This window comes from Melospiza melodia, chromosome 6 (genome assembly GCF_035770615.1).
Source record: "Melospiza melodia melodia isolate bMelMel2 chromosome 6, bMelMel2.pri, whole genome shotgun sequence".
Lineage (NCBI taxonomy): Eukaryota > Metazoa > Chordata > Aves > Passeriformes > Passerellidae > Melospiza > Melospiza melodia.
In genome coordinates this window covers 15,538,790-15,560,743 of record NC_086199.1, presented here as the reverse complement: position 1 = coordinate 15,560,743, position 21,954 = coordinate 15,538,790, and the positions used below count along the sequence as shown (strand labels likewise).

At 40.0% G+C, this 21,954-nt stretch overlaps 1 protein-coding gene across 1 annotated transcript; it reads right to left on the bottom strand.

The window, feature by feature from the left end:
- Positions 1-564: 564 nt before the first annotated feature.
- DDX24 (DEAD-box helicase 24) lies at positions 565-16,274 on the bottom strand. The gene is made up of 8 exons (XM_063160058.1): positions 16,139-16,274; positions 14,369-15,117; positions 10,973-11,350; positions 9,174-9,327; positions 8,351-8,866; positions 6,191-6,266; positions 5,663-5,851; positions 565-3,307 (listed from the first exon to the last, which is right to left on the bottom strand). Exons 2-8 carry the CDS (start codon positions 15,096-15,098, stop codon positions 3,170-3,172), a joined length of 2,181 nt encoding a protein of 726 aa, XP_063016128.1. The 5' UTR covers positions 15,099-15,117; positions 16,139-16,274; the 3' UTR covers positions 565-3,169.
- Positions 16,275-21,954: the final 5,680 nt, after the last annotated feature.

The following is a 21,954-nucleotide window of genomic DNA, read 5'->3' as shown; positions in this document are numbered from 1 at the left end:
GTTTTTATTTTTCAGATGTCACATTAACTCCAAAGATGCATCTCCTCACATGAGAGAGGAAACACAACCTTCCCATCTCTGCTCCCCAAAACTTTCCCCTCTACTCCCAAGGGCATGAGACAAACAGTGCATTGCAAGGAAAGTCTCATACATCATTGACAAGCTCTGTATGCTTATGATTACACTGTCAGAGCTCTTCTTCAGTAATGCATGAAAACAAGAGAAAAGCCCTCCAGAGACAGAGGGCTTCAATTATTTACACACATGAAAGAATAAAGAGTTTGCTATTCTCACATAACTAGCAAGTCTCAACTCCACAGACAAATTTCCCTGGGTAGCTGAGTAAATTGGTGATTCTTGTCATGGCAGTGACACTGGTTCATTCCACACTGTTTGAGACACAGAAACCCAGAGCCAGCAGGTGAAGGTTACCTGTCCTCCCACCAATACAGATTCCACTGTCTTATCTTTTGGGTACTTTTCCCCTCTCCTTGCCCACTAAGTGTAAACAGCATCAGCTATGATGGATTTAGAAATTTCAAGTAACTGAAAACAGACACAGGCTTTGAAGTTTATGGCAGATATAATTTTAAAAAAATTCAAAATATATTTTTCTGACATATTTTAAAAAACAGTTTAAAAATATTTGCTTAGATCAGGTTAGAATTATTTAAAAGCACAATTATCATGGAGCAATCTTCAAAAGTGACATTTCAAAACATCATCTCCTCTATTATAGTGAAGATCATGGTTCTAACATGTTTTCAAATACAGGCTTAACTTCAAATATTAATCACAAAAACACTGAGTAGCAACACTTCTCAGAAATTCACACATCTCCTAAAGTCAGTCCTGACTCATTGCCACCCTAACTTTTTTTGCATATGCAAATGCATTAACACAGGACTAAGAGAATTAAACCTGGTGGAGAACAGAACAGAAATATTATCAGAGGAGAAAGAAAACAGGGACATTTCCATAACCACAACTGTAGACTTGCTGGTAACATAATCTGTATTTTCTGCCTTCCATACTGAGCTGGAGGCAGTAAAAGCCAAACCTCCCACTACCACCAGCTCAGTCTGTACTTGCACTGTATATAGCTGACCTTCCCCTGTCCTTCAAAAACATTAAAATTCAAATCAAGTTTTACCATTAGAGTATGCCCACAGTGAATTCCACTCAGTAACTCTTACCCATCTCACAAAGTGGAGTAATTATCAAAACTATGTGAAAACTAATTAACTTCTACTAATATAGAGATTTGTGAAAAAAAAAATAAGAACATAAAAAACCAAGATCCAAGACAAGATTCAACAGTAACTAACCAGATGTTAATTAAGCCCTTTAAATCAGCATTTTGTTTTGTGCCTGCACAACCAATACACAGGCAACATCCTTACACAATCTGTCTTCTAGCTGGGATCCTCCAAAAGCACTGACAGCCTTGATTGAGGATAGTCCTTGCTTCTTTCACACTGGATGATCTTGCTGTTATCTAATTTTATTTTATTGATTTCTTCTTCTTGGCTTGCTTTTTGGACATGGCACCTAGAGCTGAAATGCTCTCTGATGTCTGAGGCAAGAGTAGTTTTCCAGACTGTGTTGGGTACTTGGTTTTCATAAGGACTTTAAACAGTGGCTGGGACAACATATGTTTCAGTTGTTTTTTCATCCCCTTCAGCATCTTTTGCTTCTGGCTTTCTTCTTGCTCACTAGCTTTTCTTCCTTGGGGCACAAATCAAAGATACAGAACGTTACAACAAGAAAAAACCTTGCATTGCAGGTGTTTGTAAGACCTGATAAGGGCAGATGCTGACCCCAGCTTTCTCTCTCTAACAGGGTCACTCAACTCCCAGTCATCTGTGACATCTTCAGATCAACCAGGCTGTTCACAAGATAATGAGGTCAAGAAAAATCCTGACTACTGAGTAACCATAGTTAAGGCCTGAACTGAGGAGAAAAATGAAATCAAGCTTGCTGTAAGGTAAAATTGAAAACACATTACTGAATCTTTTGTAACTGTGTAAGAGACACTTCACTAAGGGCACGAATGACTGGGAGTTTAATTGGGCTCCAACAAGCCACACAAGAATTAGAGACTGAGTACACTTTAAAGCATAAACTTGGCAAGTTTCTGGGAGGCAATTACAAAGTGTTTCACTTGAGAGTTACAACTTACTTGGACTGGATGTGCTATTTGGAAACTCATTCCAAAACACAGCATACTCAGATTATGTCAAAACAAGACAGCAGAGTGCTAATTATCTGAAGGCACTCCTGAACAATGCAGACAGAGATGGTTAGTGTTTGCTTGCAAAGTGGTTGAGAATCAGCTAGTCCAGGCATGAATAAAGACATTAATCTAAACATGTTTCAAAATAAAGGCATTGGCATCTTAGCAGCTAACAGGTTAGAGCCAGACTAATCTGAAGTGACCTCTGCAGTAACTCTATTCAGCCTGCCTTCAAAGAACTGGTAGGAAATCATACCTACAGCTCCTGAAATAAGAACACACAATGGGGCATCTAAGCTTTGCAAAATTTCATGGCAATGAACAAATAGCCACTTGCACTTGTACAACCCTACAAATTCTCTCAGCTACAGCCTGAAAAATACTTAATTTTAAAAATGTAAGAAATTATTTATTTCTAACAAACCATCAAAAACCTCATCAACTTCAATATATGTATCGGCCATTTAGCCCACACAGCTCAACCTACTTAAGGCTCACATAATATTTGGTGTTCCCTAGCACTTCCTGCTTGCTCCCACACAGAGCTGTCAGGCTCCTGTCCTGATGCCTGACTACAAGAGAGTGGGAGAGAGAAGCACAAGTGTGGAAATAGCCTTCTCTATGACAAGAGGGGACAAGACTCAAATCAGGACATACTGGGCTGCTTAGATTACTCTGAAATGTTTGCCAGAAGCTCACCAATTCTACAACATGCAGACTTGTCTGCAACTTGCCAGAACAGTCACACCTTGCTTCCTCAGCTCCAGCTGCACAACCATCCTGAAAACAGCACTAGCACCACGCACCAACAACACTCCTTTCATTCCCCCCAACTCCTGCCCTGCAGCTTTTGAAGCTTCTCTGCCATGGTGAGGCTTCTTCTGGACACCAGCACCATGGGCCCTACTGAGCATATCCATGGAAAAACATTTTCTACTTGCCCATCAACATGTCATCATCAAGATCCATCTCAAGAGCCTCTGCAGCTTGCTGGAGCCAGGAGTTGTGCTGCTTTGCTCGACTGTTGAAAAATTCTGCCTTCTCAATCTGCCTTGCCAAGTTCATCCGTTCCTGCAATGAAAGTACATTTAGACATTACGATCAGGTCTAAATGTGGGGTACTTCAGCAGAGTAAGTGTTTGAGAGCATGCACTGCAATGCATCTGGGGTGCAGACACTTTTGTTCCCTACTCATGTCCCACCTAATAAACACACCATCATTCACTAGCGTTTTCCTTCCTTAGATCCATGACAGAATCTGACTTCTTAAACATCTCAACTACTAAACATACCTGAATGTTAACTCAACTTTCTATGAATGAATCATTATAAACACTTGAGAGACATCAAGAACAAACCATGATTCAGACACCAATCATTTCCAAGTTACATGCTTATATAGTACAGCTTGATCTCAGAGTTATTAGTCTCAGCAGTAAGGAGCAGCCAGTACTTTCATTCCCCTCTGAAGAAAGTAAACTCCTGCAGGCCATATGGAAGGAACACATCATATTTTCAGGAATGCACCTGGATCTTGTTTAGGCACAGGACAGAAAGTCCTTCTTCCCAGCTGCACTCAGGTGGAACAAAGATGTCCAGCAAACTTAACCTGACCTGCAGGCTACCAGCTGGGCCAAACAAATAACTAATTCTCTGTGGAGAGAAAATCTGCACTAACAGCAATTATGAACCAACCAGAAGCAAGTTCTGCTCTTTGGAATGTGCCTGAAGTTGCATAAAGCAAAACCATGCAGGAATCAGAATAGTCAGGTGCTGCACAGTAAAAACAGCAGCCAGATCTGCCAGGGTAATTACTGCAGAGAGAGGGAGAATTAACACTCACAGTGGACTACTGACTACTGAGTCAGTCACTTGTTAGATCATTACAAGAAATTTAAAGTAACCTTTTCCATATCTGTAAAATTTAAGTCCTCTTTAAATCTCTCCTGGTTCAACAATTCTTTTCCTCTCAAGTGAAACCTTCAGACTTTTCCTGAACTTGAATGAAGCCATGTAAAAGGAGAGGAGTGTGCCAATGGGACAGACAAAGAACCAGCAACACTTTTAGTCCAACTACAATGACTTTGTGGTTAAACCCAGGACAAAAACATAAACAAGACAGGACTGTTGCAAGGGCTTATGAGGCTGGAGTCCAGCAACTACAATTACAGAGATCTCTTCTGGGGAGAGGAGCACTATTACAGATAGAGATGGTGACAGGAAGAAGAAAGTGGAGAAACAACATTTATTTGCCCATTAATTGACAGAGCATGATAAGAGCCAACAACTACTCATCAAGAAACATAGAAGGAACCTCTGAAGCAACACTCTTCAAAATAACAGATTTCTCTCAGTAACTAGTAACATTTAGTGGGTGGAGGGGACAACGGGGGAGATAGGGGTGGGAATCAGATTCTCTTCATTACTACCAAGAGGAGAAAAAAATGAATCAGTGGAAGCATTTATTTGATTTTCTTTCCTCTTTCAGAAAACTGCATTTCCTAAAAGAAATACCCTTTCTACAATAAGCCTGAGTTTTGAAACTTCCTGTCATTATTCCCAAGGTGAGGATACTGTTGTTGCCACAGGGGTAGACCCTGGGCTCAGTCCAATCCAAGGAGGTAAGCCTGAATTAAAATACCAGGAGGAAGACACCTGCTGCATTATCTGATCCTTGCACTTTTCCTGGTTCTCAATGACTGTGCAACATTCAGACATTTCTACCCCAGCTGGATTCCTTTAAAATCTAGTATTTAAATATGTCCCGTTTGTGTATGACTGACCATCCAAACTGCTAAGAGAATGCTGAGACATGAAATAGTCTCTTATTAAAGAAGTAGAAAATCTGCAGTAACTAGATGCTTTCTTAAACACACTGTTTTGTAAATTCTAACCATTGTCTGTCTTGTGAGTTAGTGACTGAATCCTCTTTAAAATGGGCAATAGCCTAGGAAAGGGAAACACAGTTTGACAGGGCTCAGTGGCAGCTGTAGCCTCACAGTACAAAAACTTTTAGAGAAACAGACAACTTCCAGCTTCAGATGGGAAGAGGCAGGTGAAGACCACTGAATATCTCTGAACCTGCTACTGTTCTCTAGTCTGTTCCTAACATAAGAGGATTTAAACAATGTACTTAGCAGAGACATCCCAGCTCCACAGCCATAAAACATATCCACTTCCCTATACTGTTTCTGGAAAAACATAAGTGATGTTGATGTTTGAACAACTTTCTTGGGCCAGTTATTGATGAGAAATCATAGATATTGCTTAAAAAAATATAAAGTGCAATTAACTTAATTTTCTAATCCAGATCCTCAAGAGTCAATTTCACCTGAAACCTGAAAACAGTGTGACAGGCAATACCATATCAATAATATAAATAAGGAAGCAACTACTCAGGCTGCAAAAAACCTGTTATTTCTTTACCTTAATAGAAGTCATGCACTTGGCATCAACTGGGAAGAATGGCAGCTCTTCACTCTTGTCCAGTGTTTTATAGATTTTCCGGAAGTTGATCAAGTCCTCGGGGCCGATGAGCAGCAGGCTGAGGCCCTCGTGGGCGGCTCGGGCCGTGCGGCCACTCCGGTGCACGTAGAGCTCCGAGGTGCGAGGCACCTGCGCCAACACAGAGACCCAATTTTTAACCAAGAGTTATAAGGCTGAGTAATTTGACACCTTTGGATACCAAAGGTAAGCAAAAAGCAAGGGGGATCATATCTATGATGTAATTTCTGATACATAATCACACATTCATAAAGTGCTACCTACAGTCACTGCAGAAATGAGATTTTGAAGTACAAAGCATTAAGGACAGTTAAATGATTTAATCTCTGTACTTGGGACTATACTATATATGGGACCGAGAATTACAGCTTTACAGTGTTCAGGATTTGGATCAGCAAAAACTTACATCAAACCAAAATAGTAAAAGGAAAAACATTAAAAATGCTTAACCTGGTAGTGGATGACATGCTGGACATTAGGAATATCAAGACCACGAGCTGCAACATCCGTTGTCAGGAGGACACAGCTGAGAAAGTGACAAAATTTAATTAATGTAAAATTGAAGAGAAAAAATTTTGCCAAGGAACATAAAATACAGCAACCAAGAATTCTACCACAGCAGTTTAAGAAACAGGTGTATACTGTATTATCTGTAAGACATATGCATTCTGTTTGGCCTTACAGAAACGATACCCAATTTACCTCAAGGGTGGTCTTGAAACAATAATTCTTAAAATAAAATTTAAAATACAAGTCTTGCCTTCAGCAGATCTATTCTGTTTCCAATAAGTAAATGCACTACCTTGCTGGATCCTGTTTTCCTATGTTTTTCTTCTCTTTCAGTTCACAAGAATGCTAGAAAAAATTGCTATTCAATGAGGAAGGGGGGATATGTGCCCCTGCATTACACTTCTCAGTGTCTAGGTTCTAAAGAATTTCTTTAGCTTGCTACAGCCCCACCATCAACAACACAGTTGATCCTCTGGCAGTACATGTTATTCAAAGTTTCACCAGTTGAGAAAAATCACATTATTAACATTATCTATTTAAATAACAGGTTTTTGGGGGTGAAGTATCTTCTATCAACCTACACTCAAATACACTCTCAGTAATTTAAAACCTAGAAATAAAGGGGGGAGTTCTGTTCTAACAATTACTATTTCTCTTTATTGTTAGACAAAATGAACTACTCAAAAAAGTTGTTCTTTTATATAAGCAGTCTCTACAGAGACAGAAGTATCCCCAGGATATGGAACAGTTTGTTTTAAAAACATCTCCCAGCAACTGAAATGAATAACTTCCAGGTAACGGAAATTTGTTAAGATTTTATGGCATCTGACTGCATACTCTATTGCTACAAGGTTCAAAGCAGAAATAACAACAGAAAATGCTACAGCTTGCAATCTGCAGAAGGCCATGAGAAACGGTCTCATAAATTTCTTTCCTGCCTTGAAAATCTGCAGTCTCTGAAAACACTTCACCTGACCTATGCAAATGCTATCAATACATTTGCCAAGGGATGCTGCAGCTCCACCACAGCAATTCAATCTTTGTTCTGCATGCCTGGGTGTATTAACAAGGTACAAACTCCCAGACAGCATGCAGCAGCTCACACCAGGATTCAACTGTGAGGCTTCTGCACTGTGGAAGAAATGACACAAAAATCTCCCAAAGGCCATGTCAAAGACAACCCAAAGCAATGTTTCTAAAGTGGCAGGATGGGTCTGCTTGGGTAAGCCCTGGTTGCCCACTACTGCTGAAAGGCACAACTGCCCTTTCTTCTGCATTGCTCAAAGATACTTCAACCCTTGAGATACTGATTTCTATAATTAAACCTGCAAATGAATAATAAGTGGTTAATTTTCTGATGGTTTAGGGGAATACAGTAACTTACAGAGGATCAAATGAGCTGCAGAGCACAGATCTGGGCAGAGCTGTGCAGGACAATTCTAAAAAAATGTCTGAAAACAAGGGGAGTGACAGCTCCTTCAGCAGCAAAAAGCTCCTGGACCACAGGCTCAATATCTTCTCTCTGGAGATCTCTAGAAAAATCTCCTCTTCAAAGCAGGATGAGCTGCAAGACTGGACCAGTTTGCTCAGGGCTTTTATCCAACTGAGCCTCAAAAAAGTCCAAGACAAGCAGCCTGTTCCCATGCTCAACTGTCCTCACTGAGAAAAAACTCTCTCATATCCAGCCTGAATCTCTTATTTCAACTTGCACCCATTACCCCTCATCCACCCATCAAGCACCACTCTGAAAAGCCTGGCTCCATCTTCTGGATAACCTTCTTTTATGGTGTCAGAGGGCTGCCACTAGCTCCCCACAAAATACTTTTCCTAGGTAATACAAACACCCAGTCCCTTCAGCCTCTTCTCTTGCAGAGCCAGTGCTTCTTGAATATCTTGATGGCCTTCCACTGAACTTGCAGTTCATCACCTTAATTATGAAACCTCATCCTTGATCGTTAATATCTTGGGCTCATGACCAGGGGACTCCCATCCTCAGCAAACTTCAACAACCTGCTCCTACTCTAACAGAGTTGTTCCCCCTCACCACCACCCTTCATGCAATTTCTTTTTTTCTCTACAAGGAAGTTAAAACCAACTCACCTCTCTCGCTCAGCAAACCTTTCCAGGTTTTTCAGCCTTTGCTTTTGGTGCATGTTGGCGTGCAAAGGAAGAGGATCACAATTTAGGATTGTGAGGAGAGAACTGAGGCGTTTTACACAGTCTATGCTGTTTGCAAAGACCATGGTTCTTCCTGGATACTGAAGAAGAAAGTAATAGAGATAATAGTCCTTCTCATTGGTGTTACAGTGGATTCTGGTTTCTGTCAGAGTCTCAACAGTAGCCTCTTTCCTTGTTAAGTCTATTACTTTGGGTTTGCCCTTTATTCCTACTTTTTCCATTAACAATTCTAGTTTGGTCTTCTTGTCCATCTTTTTAGCATTCTTTTTTTGTAAAACTCTTGCAGGAGTCTGATGGACTAAAGTCAAAGTGGCAGAAAAAACAAAAGTCTGTCGTCGAGGGTTATACTGTGAATCATTTAAGATTTCCAGCAACTGAGACAGCTCCAAGAAGTGACCTTTCTCAACCATTCGGTCTGCTTCATCAATCACAAGGCACCTGTCAAGGAGAAAACACACAGTAAAAATACACTTGTGCAGCTAAATACAAACCTGATACATTTAAGATCAACTTTTCCTGCTAAACACATAAAGGATGTTATGCATATAAAACCAAAAGGAACACCAGGTATACTGTCTTTAACTGACATATCCCTCCATCAAAATAACCAATGTGCGCTTCAATAAAACACTGACACAGAAATAGGTGACCTTGTGTAGTCTAAATTATTTCATGTTAGTAAACCTAACCAGTATGCAGGGCTGTCCGTTCAGTATCCAGCAGTTATCTGAAAAGGCCCCTTTACCTGAGCTGACGAAGATTTGAAAGATGTGGGTGTCTCTCTTTAACTAACTCCCACAGCCGGCCTGGGGTTGCAATTACAATTTCTGGCTTTCGATTCAGCACACGTTCTTGCTTCTGTGCAGCCATGCCTCCTACTAGGATTGCAGTCTTAATGCCTAGAACATGTAAATAACAGATTTTATTTCACTCATTTACCAGTGAATGTTTATATATATATATCTGCTTCATTAAGTGTTTTAAACAGTCTACATTGCAACTTTCAGCAAGCATTTTGGCCAGGAAACTTCAGTGGTTTTATGTAACACTGAGCATACAGAAATGCACTCAATTTTACAGAAGGATTCTCATTATAGTTAGATGCCAGGAATTAGTGCACTGGTCTTTGAACAGCATGAAAATCACATCCATAGCTGTTAGTTTTGTTTACACAAATTTCAGAGTCTCGTATTTTCTCCCTTATATTTGCATGGACAAACATATTCCTGTTAAGAATAAGCAGAAGCTCCTTGCAAGAATAAGACTGAGAAATGCTTGTCTTGCTAAATAGCTGCTCATTTGCTATGGAATAATCCTACAAAGTATGCTCCCACCTGATTACTGATTCTTGCACAGACCTCGTTAGCTGTTAGTAGATTGCAGAGGCACTAAAAGGAGTTTATCTTTGGAAGCAGACTCCACACATGGCTTATTTCACCCTATTTCTTCAAAGAACACACTGGCTCCTGATAAACCCAATGCTACTGAGCAAGACCCTTACAATATCCCAGCTTCCACTGATCTCTCTTCTGGAGACTAGTTGTGAAACACTACAGCAGGTTTTTTTCCCCAAGTGAGTTTGAGGCAATAAAAAGTCCACATCAAAATATTGCCTCTCCTGCTGCAGCAACTATATTATCACTTGGGCAGCAGATTTTTATACATAAATAGCACTGCTCCTATCAGAACTGTATGACATAAATTGATTATTTCAGCCTAGCAGTTAAAATAAGCCTTGTAATCAGATGCAGACTGAGGAGCACAGCAGGACATACAGACACCAAAGAAAGATGGGCTTAAAACTAGTGTGTTGTGTTGCACTACATAACCTCTTTAATAAACAAACAATTACTGGTACTGGAGAAGTGGAGAGAATTGGGAAAAACTCACTGTCTTCAACATGTCCTCACTCATTCACTTAACAGATGTACTGACTTCTGGTTTGGAAAGGAAAGGAAGAGGGGAGAACTGCTTTTGTCAGGCACGTTATTTAGTAACACTTCTGTGGCTTGATTGCTGCAGGAGATAAGCCAGACAATCCAGCAATACTATCCTACCCTAAATATTTATGGCCATAACATTTTTTTTACTAGACAGAACAAAGTTATACATACACAGTATGTACAAAAACTGATATACTTGTTAAAAATGAAATTATATATATATATATATATAAAAAAATAAAATTTTATATATAATGAAATTATTAATTATATAGAGCCTACATTACCCAAAACTAGAACAAGGTTAGCTGTTGCCAGGTATCTACTACTGATTCTGTGTTGTGAGATCATGAATCAATACCTCTTTGAAGGAAGACACATTTTAAAGCAAAACAGCTCACATTAACTGCTTACCTCCATGTGCATCTCACTGAAGAATCTCCATGCATTTCTCACACATCAGTGGTAAAAACTCTAAACCCTCAGAAGTTATACTAATTTTATGGAAGGAAGTGCAGCACACATTCTGGCTCAACACCATTGCCAAGATCCAAACACAGTCTACTCTGGCTGTGGAGCATGGCCTCTGGGATTTACATACCTGTAAACTTTGCAACTGCATCAATGTGGTGCTTTACTTGTACAGCTAATTCTCTTGTAGGAGTAAGGACCAGTCCTAAAAGAGGTCTGTTTTTATTGGAGCCAACAGTGAGTGTCTCGTCATTGGAATCAAATTCAACATTTTCCAGCACCTTCACACAGCCTGTTGTGAAAGATGCATCATCTTCATCTCCGCTATCTTCAGCCTGCTGATGGGTTCGTTTTTCTGCTTCATCCTCATTTTCCCATCTTGGTTCATCATGATGCTGATGGGACTCTTTAGAAACACTGTCATTTCTGGTTGTTGAGTTATTTGATTTTTGCCACTGCAGCACAGAGTGAATCATCGGAATTGCAAATGCAAGCGTTTTGCCGCTTCCTAAAAAAAAAAACAAACAAGAAAAATAACACAGACTGACAAGTCATTTATTTGAAAAGATGAGAAAAGCAACAGCCAATCACACACTGTTCTTAAAACACAGCATTGTAACAGATGCAAACTCATGATCTTTAGAAGACCATAAACTTGCAGCAGTAGCATCTTTTCTCCTGTTCCCGTTATACATCTCCATTCCCCTGTTCCTGGACAACAGGTATTTTTCCAATCTCTAGCAGGTCAGGCATATTTATTTGTTCTAAAAGTGTTTTTAAAAAGCTGCAGTTGCAGTCAAGATATTTTTAAAGAACTGCATGCCCATAAGGAGAATACCATGCCCTAATTGAAAGTTCTAATCAACATTCTCCAAATAAAGGAATAGCAAATGAGGCCAAGGACAAACTGGAATGCACTTGAAGGATTAGCTTCCATCTTCAATGTATAGTCCTGTATTTACAACTTTCTAAGATGCTGTATTTTTAAACACTCCACTGTTTAATCTCCTGATCTAGCACTGAGTCACATTTTTATAATCAGAACACATACATCCAATTTAAAAGAGAGAATCCACTTTGGGGAGACAGGGCATGTAAAAAGCAAGTTTAATTGCAAGAGTTCACTGTACTAACTGCAAGTTACATCCCTGCCAAATATTCCCTTCTGAACTATCTGTCAGTAATAAAGACATTAGGAAAAGCCTGGTAGCACATCCACCCCAGTTAAGCTTTTCAGATGTAGCAGTTCACTAATCATGAAAGCAGCATCCAGAGTACAAGACACTACTACATCATGCCTGTAATAGGCCACTGCTGGAAACCAGTCCTCTGCAAATCTCATCTCAATTCCTTCCATATCAAAAAGCTGTAAAGGTTTGCCAATTCAGCAACACAGAATTTTGCCTATTTAAGGGGAGAACCTTAATATGAGTTAATACAGATAAGCCCAGTGTCATCATCCTGACCAGTGTTGCTGCAAAGTCTGGTATCCACTTACCTTTCTGCATGGCTGGGAGGTATTTTATGACTTATGCCTGCACTTGAAGTGGAAAATGTTTATAACCTGTATTTAGACCACTTATACAATAGGGGTCTGGTAATACAGAATATCTGTTTTTAAGGTGAAGAGCACTGCTGATTTTGAATTAAATGTAATGCAGTTTGCTGTTGCCAATGTCAGTACTGCACCCAGACAGATTATGGCTGTGATAATCAGGACTATTCTACAGGCACTAGATTCACCCAGAAATTAAACAAATTATCACCTCACAGGACATGTTATCCTTATAACACACAAACCACAGACACAGACAGGCATGCAAAACTAGGAGGAAGGAATATATTGGTACTACAATACCAATTGTTCAAGCCAATTTGTGCTCTTTTAAGCACTTTCATATTGCATAATTTCACATAGATTTGGCTCCTTAACCAGAAACTTCACTGGTTCTACACAGTAATGAACAGCAAGGGTTAGACCCACTGCAAAAACAAGCCTTGACATTCCCATTGTCTGACCTGCACATGGATCTACTGCCATATCAAAATCTTCCCAGTCTTCCCAATGTTGCTACTAGAAAAGATTAGTTATTTAGTTCTTTATTAATTTTTAACTCTGCATATTCCTCCCTCAGGCCCAATGTTAAGAGGGGCTGCAGGATGCAGAAGAAAAGAACTAGAGAGTTTCAACCTCTCCCAGCTGCAGCACCTCCTGACAGGCAGTTGTCCACATCTCCCAAGTTTCTACAGGAACATGATGATCCGATGGTCTCTCTGGGGAGAATCTGGATTTTACTCATGAAAGATTAAATGAGCAAAACACATTCCTACTACCTCAGGGTTATACAAAATTATAAAGCAACAACACAGCCTGCCAACAACCATGCATTCCATTCTGCAGCTAGAGAGGAACTTGCTTACCAGCACTGCCAATGTCATTTTTTTGCAGTACAAAAATACCATTTAAATTTTCAGTTCCATTTTTAAAAACACTCCCTGCAGGGCTTTCTAATCTTACTAAAGCTAATAGCATCAACACAGCTTCTAATTAAAATAAAAATGCAAATGACTGCATATCTTATTAGTTACTATACCTTCTTGCTGGAGAGCAGTAAATGACTTTACAGAGAAGCAGTGAGATAAAGCAACTGGAACAAATGAAGACAGTCTAAAGGAAGCTTTTAAACCAAGGCAGCTTCCAATTGTGCTTCCTAGCTCTAGGTGTTTTAGGGAAAAAATGTTGCTAAAGACAAAACTTCAAAGGTATGAACTGCAAAGTTTGAGGGAACACAACGTTCTGAGACTTTATAGCATTAAGTAAACAAGAAGCTGTAAAAAATTTCATGAAGGCTAGCAATTCTCAAAGTATGAGCTGAGCACAAGATGGATGTGAATCTACCTCTCAAATCATTGATGTAATAACTCACTTTAAGCAGGGAGAAGGGTTGGTGACAACAAAAAGGCAAAGCCGTGCGACAGAGCACAGGGTGGGCCCATTTTGTTCTGAGTAGGACCTGAGTTATATTCACACTTAACTGTGCCCAGGGTTTATTCACTGCTCCACTCTAGAAAGAATTATCTCCACAGGAGCCTGGGAGCACATGTTTGGCTGCTCCAGAAATGACCCTGTTTGCTTATTAATTTTGCCTTTTGCAGAATATCACCTTACCATTCCCTAAACAGGAAACCGTTTGAGAAACAGGAAAAGAGACTTCTGCCAAAAGCACAGAAACTCATTGAGGCTTCAAAGCTTTTGCATGCTTTGTAAAGATAGGAGTTCCCATGTTTACAAACATGTAAATTTCAACACGTAAGTTTACAAGCATTTAAGTTCCCATGCTTACAAACATGTAAGTTTCAAAGTTTTAAAACTCTACTAATACTCTGGATATGTAAAAGACAAAAGCCCTTCTATAATACAGAAAAGCTGCTTCTTCTGCACATAAAACCTTGCAATCTTGCAGCTACATTTTAAGGAGGGAAAGGGATGCTCCCAGCACACAGGATCAGCTGAACAGACTTGTACCTGTTTCTGCAGCACCAAGAACGTCCATATTATCCCGGATGGCAGAAGGCAAGGCTAAGGCTTGGATAGGAGTTGGAGCACTAAACCCCAGGGAGCTCAAGGCCTGCAGCACTGGCTCGGGTACAAACAGGTCTTTCCATGCAGACACATCAGCTTTTTGATCAGCTGAGGCAGATAAAACTTCTGTTGTCCAGTTTTTGACTTTTTTAGAGGTAGCTACTGATGGAACGGCTTCCTGTGCTTGAAAATCCTTGTTTTTAGGCACCTTCTTTTTCTTCTTCTTTGGAGTGTCTCTTCTGCTTGACATGCTCTCAGTCACATGTCCACGGTCTTCACAATTAGCTTCTTCAATTATTTCATTACACTTTGCCTCCTTGTCAACCAGCACATCAATTTCTGCTGCATTAGGAATATTGCCTTTATCTGTTTGGTTCCTCAAATCTTTGTTTTTCTTTTTCTTTTTTGGAGGAACAACAGGTTCTTCCACCTCCTCATTGCCTTCTTCAGAAGCACTCTCAGCCTTTCTCTTCTTCTCTTTTAGTTTCCCTATTTTGGAAGAACTGACTAGCTTGTACTCTGTCAGTTCCTCCAGGCACACTATATCTCGAAACTCCTCCTCAGCAAACAGATTGGGGTCGATCGGCACGGTTTTCCATTCTCCCACCACTTCAATGCCTTTTCGCTTCAATTTAAAGGAAGATCTGAATCTCCCTCCTTTTCTGGCCTTCATTTTTTACCTAAAAAAGAAACTGAGGGAGAAAAAAAGCTTTCAAATACAAAGAATGGAGACCACAGTGATATTCAAGCAAACGGGAATCCATGGAATAATTTTATTACTTCTTTTTTAGATATATCAATAACATAACTTATATATGACTTCGAGCTAATATATCCATATATATATATATATATATATATATATATATATATATGTGAAAAATGCATGTATTTTATGATAGGCTTTTCGCAAATATTAAAATGAATGTTATATGCGTTGTTTTAGAAAGCAATGCTGTATTAATTCTCTTAAGTATTGTGTTAAATACAGTTTTAGGTTATAAAAATTGTTAAAATAGAAACTATGCTATGTAAGATGCTTTGTTTAACAAAAAGGACTTGCAGCAAGATAGCAGCCACAGGACACCTAAATCTTTCAGAGAAAAAGAATTTATGGCCTTCTTATCGGAAGAAACTAACTTCTTCCCACCTCAAAGGCGCTGTTAGGATTACAAGGAAGAAGTTGACACTGACCAGACGGAATCCTGTGTTTGAATGTATGAATATACAACGGGCTGTGTTCTTAAGGGTTAATCCTTTGTTAACGGGTGTCCTTTTTCGGGCTCGTGATGCCCAGAAAAAGGTACCCAGACGTCCGTAACTCTTTGTTTTTATTGTCTCATATTGTCTTAATTCAATTTGTCCAAATTGTTATTACTCTAATTGTGTTACTATTTTTTTAACCATTTTATTACTATTAAACTTTTAAAAAATTTTAAAACAAGTGATTGGCGTTATTCACAATAGCTAAAATATAACTTTAGCTATAGCATTACTAAATACAACCGGCAGGCCAGGCCTACTGCGTCCCTCCTGGAACACCTCCGGAGGTAAAAGCAGGACCGCTGGATAAATCTGCTCAGCGGGCCGCGCTGCGCTCCCAGCCCTGCCCGCCCCGGGAAGCTCCACAGCCGCGGCGGGGGCCAGCACGGCCTCCGCCGCCACACGCGGGAGCTCCGGGCGCCTGCTCCCCCCGCCCCGCCCAGCGCTTACCGCGCTCAGGAGCCCCGGGAACGGAGAAGAACGGAGAGGGACGGAGGGACACGGAGAGGGACGCAGGGACACAGAGCGGGCCCTGCCCAACCCCGGCGTTCCGCTACCGCCGCTGCGCCCCGCGTGCGCCCCTGGGCGCCGCCATTGCCGCCTGACGTCACGCGCCGGGTGACGTCAGTGCGCGGCGCCGGCCGGGTGCGGTGCCGAGCGGGGCGTGAGGGGCCCGGGAGTCCCGGGCGGGATCCGCTCCTGAGGCTGCTCGGGGTCACCGGCACTGCCGCAACACCGAGATTTGCTACTCACGCTTGCTCGGGTGTGCGTGTGGCGCTGTTTTTAATGCCTTCTGCGGGCAGAGTTGCGTGTTGTAAATAGCTATAGGGAAGGAGCGAACGCCACCGCGGTCACAGCAAGGGTGTTTTTGCCTCTTGTGTGATCCGTGCTCTTCGCAGCCGGATCCTGCCGTAGGAAGAGCTCGGCATAAATTATAGTGGAAGGGTTTTGTCTCCGAAGAGGTTGGCTGATGTTCAGAACAGCGTCTTGCTGTGACACGGGGAGAGTGAATTAAAAACCAGGAGCTTTGGAGGTGATAGAGGCTGGGACTGTAGGTTCTAGAGCAATTACAACAACAGTTACCATTATTTCTTCTACTTGGTATTTACAGGTCTTTCCTGGTTCTGTGAGAAGATGACAAAACAGAGGATTGTTTTCTCTAGTTTTTTTTTTTTTTGTTTTTTTTTTTTTTATTGTTTTAAGGCGAAGGGCAGAAATAAGCATATTAAATGTTTTCGATGACAGTTTCAGTTCCAGGTAGTCATCACTAATGACTTAGCAATGCACAATATGAGGAGTTTCTGCCAATTCATATTCCATGAGCAAGGATAAAGAGCTTTTGATGCTTGGTCCTGATGTTCTGTACGAGATGAGTTTATATCAGTGACAGTCAGGAGGGACTCCCCTGTAATTAATTTATGATGTAGTTCTTGTAAAATATATCAGTGTAGTTTATTAATAATCTAATTATTAGAGCAGGATTAAGTATTTTTTGGCACTACTTAGTCTTGTTAGAATTTTTCCTGACCTTATCTGGACAGAAATATGTACACACCCTTGAATTTACTTGCTTGTAAGTATGTCTTGTGATGTGCACAGTAAACATGTCTCAAATACTTAGAAATTGCCCCAAAAATGTGTAAAATATTGTTCTTCTCACACAGAAATACCAGAGCAATGTGCCTGTGGAGATGGAGACAGTGCTGCTGGTTTTGTGTGTAGAACAGACCCCAGTGAGTAAATTGCTCTTTCTGTAGCATGGAGGACACGTTGCAGGAGTTTTCCTGGTGAGGGGATTTTGGCAGAGAGGGGGAGGTCAGGCTGCCAGTCAGTGTCAGGAGGGAGCAGTGTCACTTCTGCCACCACAGCGAGCGTTGCTGCCCTGTGAGCTGAGGCAGTGACTTTGGCACGTGGCAAAATCCCCCAGGCTCAGCTCTGGGGCACTTAGAGAATTCAGTTTTTCAGAAGACTCCCCTTTCTTGGTGTGCATGGTTTACATGTTTTACATGGCACCTTTTACAGCCATCAAACCTTATTTATAGTGCTGAGGTGGAGGCAGAGATGGCCAACAGGACTCTCACTGACAGGAACTGGGACTGCATCCTCATGCCAGCCTTAAGGAAGGCTCCCAGCACTCTTCATGCATTCCTTCATTAAAAGTACCTTTCCTTACAGGTTGTTTAGATTCAAAACAAGGGGCAACAAAGCTTCTTTACAATATTTTTAATTTTCTCTCTTCTTATTTACTGCATGTAAGCAAAACTAAATTTGCAGAAGCAAAAGAAATAGATTACTCTGAAATTCTGGTGTGGTTGACTTAATACTGACACTGAATAAAAATAATGAGAAAGCTTGGACAGAAGAGTTCTTACCTGTTATTCCTAGGTATAATTACATGTCCTTTCGTAGTTGTAGAATTTCCAGCTTTGTCCTGAAAGATTTTTCGTGGAAATTATTTGCCAAATCATGTTGAATTATGCTTTCTAGTGTAATTGTGGACATGTTTTTATGGAAGAAAGGAGTATTCTGATTTTTTTCTGTAAGAATTCACGTGTGCTAATTTTCTTCATGATCAGTACTGAGCTCTATATTCTAGACTGAGGGACTGAATTGCAGGCCCTAAATCTCAATTTGAAAGAAGGGATGTGCCTGTTTGTCATGAGCAATAGCTTCAGAACAGCCTGCACAGACATGGTCACTTTCTCTGTTTGGTTATTTGAGTTGCTTTGAAATGGGATAACCAAGGGAACGAAACATTTGCTCGGTAACAATAATCTTGCTAAGCCTTTGTAGCAATAATCTTTCTGAGCCTTTGTGACCTGACAGAGGCCCAGCTTTGGTATATTGTGACAAGGCTTTGCCAATAAGCAGTTCACCTTCGTGTCTAACAGAGAGTCAGCTGTTAAACTCCTGGTGAATACAATTCCATTATCAACAGTGCAGAGTGAGTTCTTGGTAAAACTATAAATGGCAAATGAAACAGGTCTGCTTTACCCCCCTAGGGCTTCTTTAGATCAACAGTTCTTTAAATACCAGGAAATTGTGAATTGAAGATAATAACCTGTATTAACAAGTCATTCATTTGCATAACTCATGTCAGCACATGCATATTTTGTTATTTTATCAATAGTTTCCAAGGTATTTAAGCCAGTATGTCTGAGAGCCCAAGAGAACTTGAAGGGTTTGATGTCCTCATTACAGAACTTTACCTGGTAACAGATCCTGTTCTTCCCAGCTGTAAATTTACATTCCTGCAGATCAGTAGCCCAGGGATGGTGGTTTGGTCCCTAATGTGCAGTATTACATAATAGATATTATATGTTTTTTCAAATAATATTTTGATTTTTTATAAAATATGGAAGAATTCTCCTAAGGAAGTGTAAGCCAGAGAATGTTTTGACCAGTACCTTTAGTTTTGGGATTCATGTAGCTGAATTCAGCACCAGGAACAGTTGAATGTGCATGTCAGCAACTGATGTAGGCTTTCACTTAGTAATCAAATTCTTTGGTTTCTCTCCCCCTTTTTTTTTTTTTGGTCTCTTGCAGGAATGTCAGTATGTGCTTAATTACTGATTTGGATAGCTGTTTCTGCTACCAAAGGAATGTCACAGTACTGTGATTTATATTAATACTCACAGTGCTCTGTGCACTTGAAGGACATGCAGCTGCTGGCCAGTGGGGGACCTGATGCCTCCTGTGCCTTGCAGACTGTAAAATTTGCTCTTCTCTCTTTTCTGTCATGCAGCCAGCTGAGGCTTGTTGTCCTGGTCCTGGAGAGGCAAGGTAAAGCCTTGGTTCTTGGGCTTAAGGCTTTGTTGTCATTTTCAGAAGTTCTGGAATACTGTTCTAGGACTGACAAGATCTTATGGCATAGCACTATGGAAAAAATAACTCTCTGTTGTTAAACCTCATTTGAAAATATATATTCCTTTGCCTGTGCTGCCTTTTTTTACTTTTTCTCTGTTTGTTCTTCCAACTTCACAAATGCATTTCTTACTTTTGTCAAGCATTATGCTCTCCTTCAGAGAATGTGTTCATAAAGCCAGGAGAACAAGATAATCTGTAAGGATGAGATTTAAGAGTACTGGCATGTTTAGTTCTAGTAGCAAAGACTTCTTCAAGTACAGATTTATCAAGGTGAAGATTTTTCTGTGTGATTGAAGAATAGCAAAGACAACTCCATTTAATATCAGAGAAACATTTGGAATGGTTGCAATTGCAGTCAGATGCAGTAGATACTTCAGAATGTATCTTCAAGGGAAGAATGCTAAAGGAAGTTATGAAGATAACAGGAAATTAAATAAAAATCAGTATTGGTTAGCCAAGGGGAAATGGGAAATCAGGCCATGTCCCTTAAGAGGGTAACTGGTTTTCTGGGCAGAGAAATAAAGTGCGTGTAATCTTGGACAACCTCAAAATATTTTTATTAGGGGAAAAAGGAATAGGACAGAACTTCAAGGGGAATGAAGCTGGCTAAAGAGGAAGGGAAATGTATGTTTCCTTTGGGGTAGCACATTGGTGTGTATATTGATAGATTAACCTATCAGCTATATGGAGTTTGCTTGAGTTTCTTAAAATCTTGTGGACTAATCTTATTTAATGAATAAGTGTTATACAGTATTACATTTGCTGATGACACAGTTAGTAATACAGAGGGGAGTTATGATATCAAGGCCGATTGAAAGGACCTTGAGGACCAGTATAATTGGATGAATTGTATTATCCAAAGTACAGCACTATTCAGCTAAAGTAAGTCCTGAGAATGTATATCATTAAGATGGGACTTAATTAATTTTAGGTTACTGTGGTTGACAGTAGTAGTTGACCACAAGATTAACTGTGAGCTGCCAATGTAGTATATTTGGTAAACTAACTCTTGTACAGATATTCCTTATTTGCAAGAGGCATTATTTCCCAGATATTTTTTATTTTCAATACTATATTCTGATCACCTTAATTCAAGAGAGGTGAAGTCAAACTGCAGCAGATGCCAAGGGATCTGCTAGGGTGGGCAGGAGAATGAAGAGCCTGTTTTAGGACTGAAAACTAAATTCTGAGTTTAGCTTATTAAATCCAGGATGAGAGCAGATATGACTGCAGTCTTTACATACCAGGAAAGGAAGAATAAAATAAAGGACACTAACGTAGGAAAAAACTTGGTAAACTGACCAACAGTAATTTTATGTAGGAAATCTTAAGTTCTATGACAACTAATGAGTAAAGAATACTTGAAGACAAAAAGTTATTAGTTTTAATATAATATTTGACATGAGTGTGACAGTGTTCATGGTTGTCATAGCAAGGAACTGGACTCATCAGCTTCCTCCTATGCATATAGCAGAGCCAGTTTTTACAATAGAAAATCATTCATTTAAACTTTGTAAAGTAGTTGGGTATTAGGTCCTACTGCCAGTAAAAAATTCATACAGATAGCTGGAAGATTTGAAAAAAAACAACACTGTCTGTTTTCTCTGTTGTAATTCTATCTTTTTGCATGTGCTTTTAACTCCTTTTGGACAGAGGGCAGCAGATTAGACACTGTAGGAGCACATTCCTAGTTTTCAGAGAAAGGGTGAGCACAATGACTGTGATCTTGCAGATTTTATATGTTACATAAAAATCAATTTAAGGATCTTTTCTGTGTTCTTGTAAAATAATCTATTTGATTTTTTAGATATTTTTGGAGGGAACTAAGTTACAAGAAAGAATATGGGAGACCAGGCTAGAGATGAAAGCACATGGAACACAATTCAGTGCTTTTCCCTTTATAACCCATTTATTTATATAGCTGTTACAATGAGATGACCAAAATGGCAAATGGACAATCACAATTTTTCTGCAAATGACAATAGTGAAATGAAGCAACAGTTTCTTAGCAACAAACTGTAAAATACACTAAATAATATCTTTTTCCTTCTGAGGTTTGTGTGTGCTACATTCCAAGCAGTGTTCTGAAGTAGATTAATATTTTTGACCATGTTTCTTTTACATTGTTCTTGTACAGGTTTGCCTTGACACGGAGATTTCCTGAAGAGCCACTGTTCATGGCTACATTTTTACTTGGAGTACAAATAGAATAAAAACCACCTTGTTTTGTAAGGCTAAGGGATTAGATTGAACATCAAAATTGCATTTTTTAAGAGTCTGGTGGACTGTAAAAACCAATTTCAGTCAGAGGTCACTCATTTGGAAATGGTGAGCAACAGCTGCTGCAGCTTTGGCTGTCTCTCAGTGGTGGCAAACAGACAAAATTCTGAACTGAACTT

Coding starts and splice junctions, on each gene's coding strand:
- DDX24 (XM_063160058.1), bottom strand. CDS start 15,098: ATGAAGGCCAGAAAAGGAGGGAGATTCAGATCTTCCTTTAAATTGAAG. Junction 11,351..14,368: donor TCTTGGTGCTGCAGAAACAG/GTACAAGTCTGT, acceptor TTTTTTTTTTAG/GAAGCGGCAAAACGCTTGCA. Junction 3,308..5,662: donor AGTGCATGACTTCTATTAAG/GTAAAGAAATAA, acceptor CTTTCATTGCAG/GAACGGATGAACTTGGCAAG.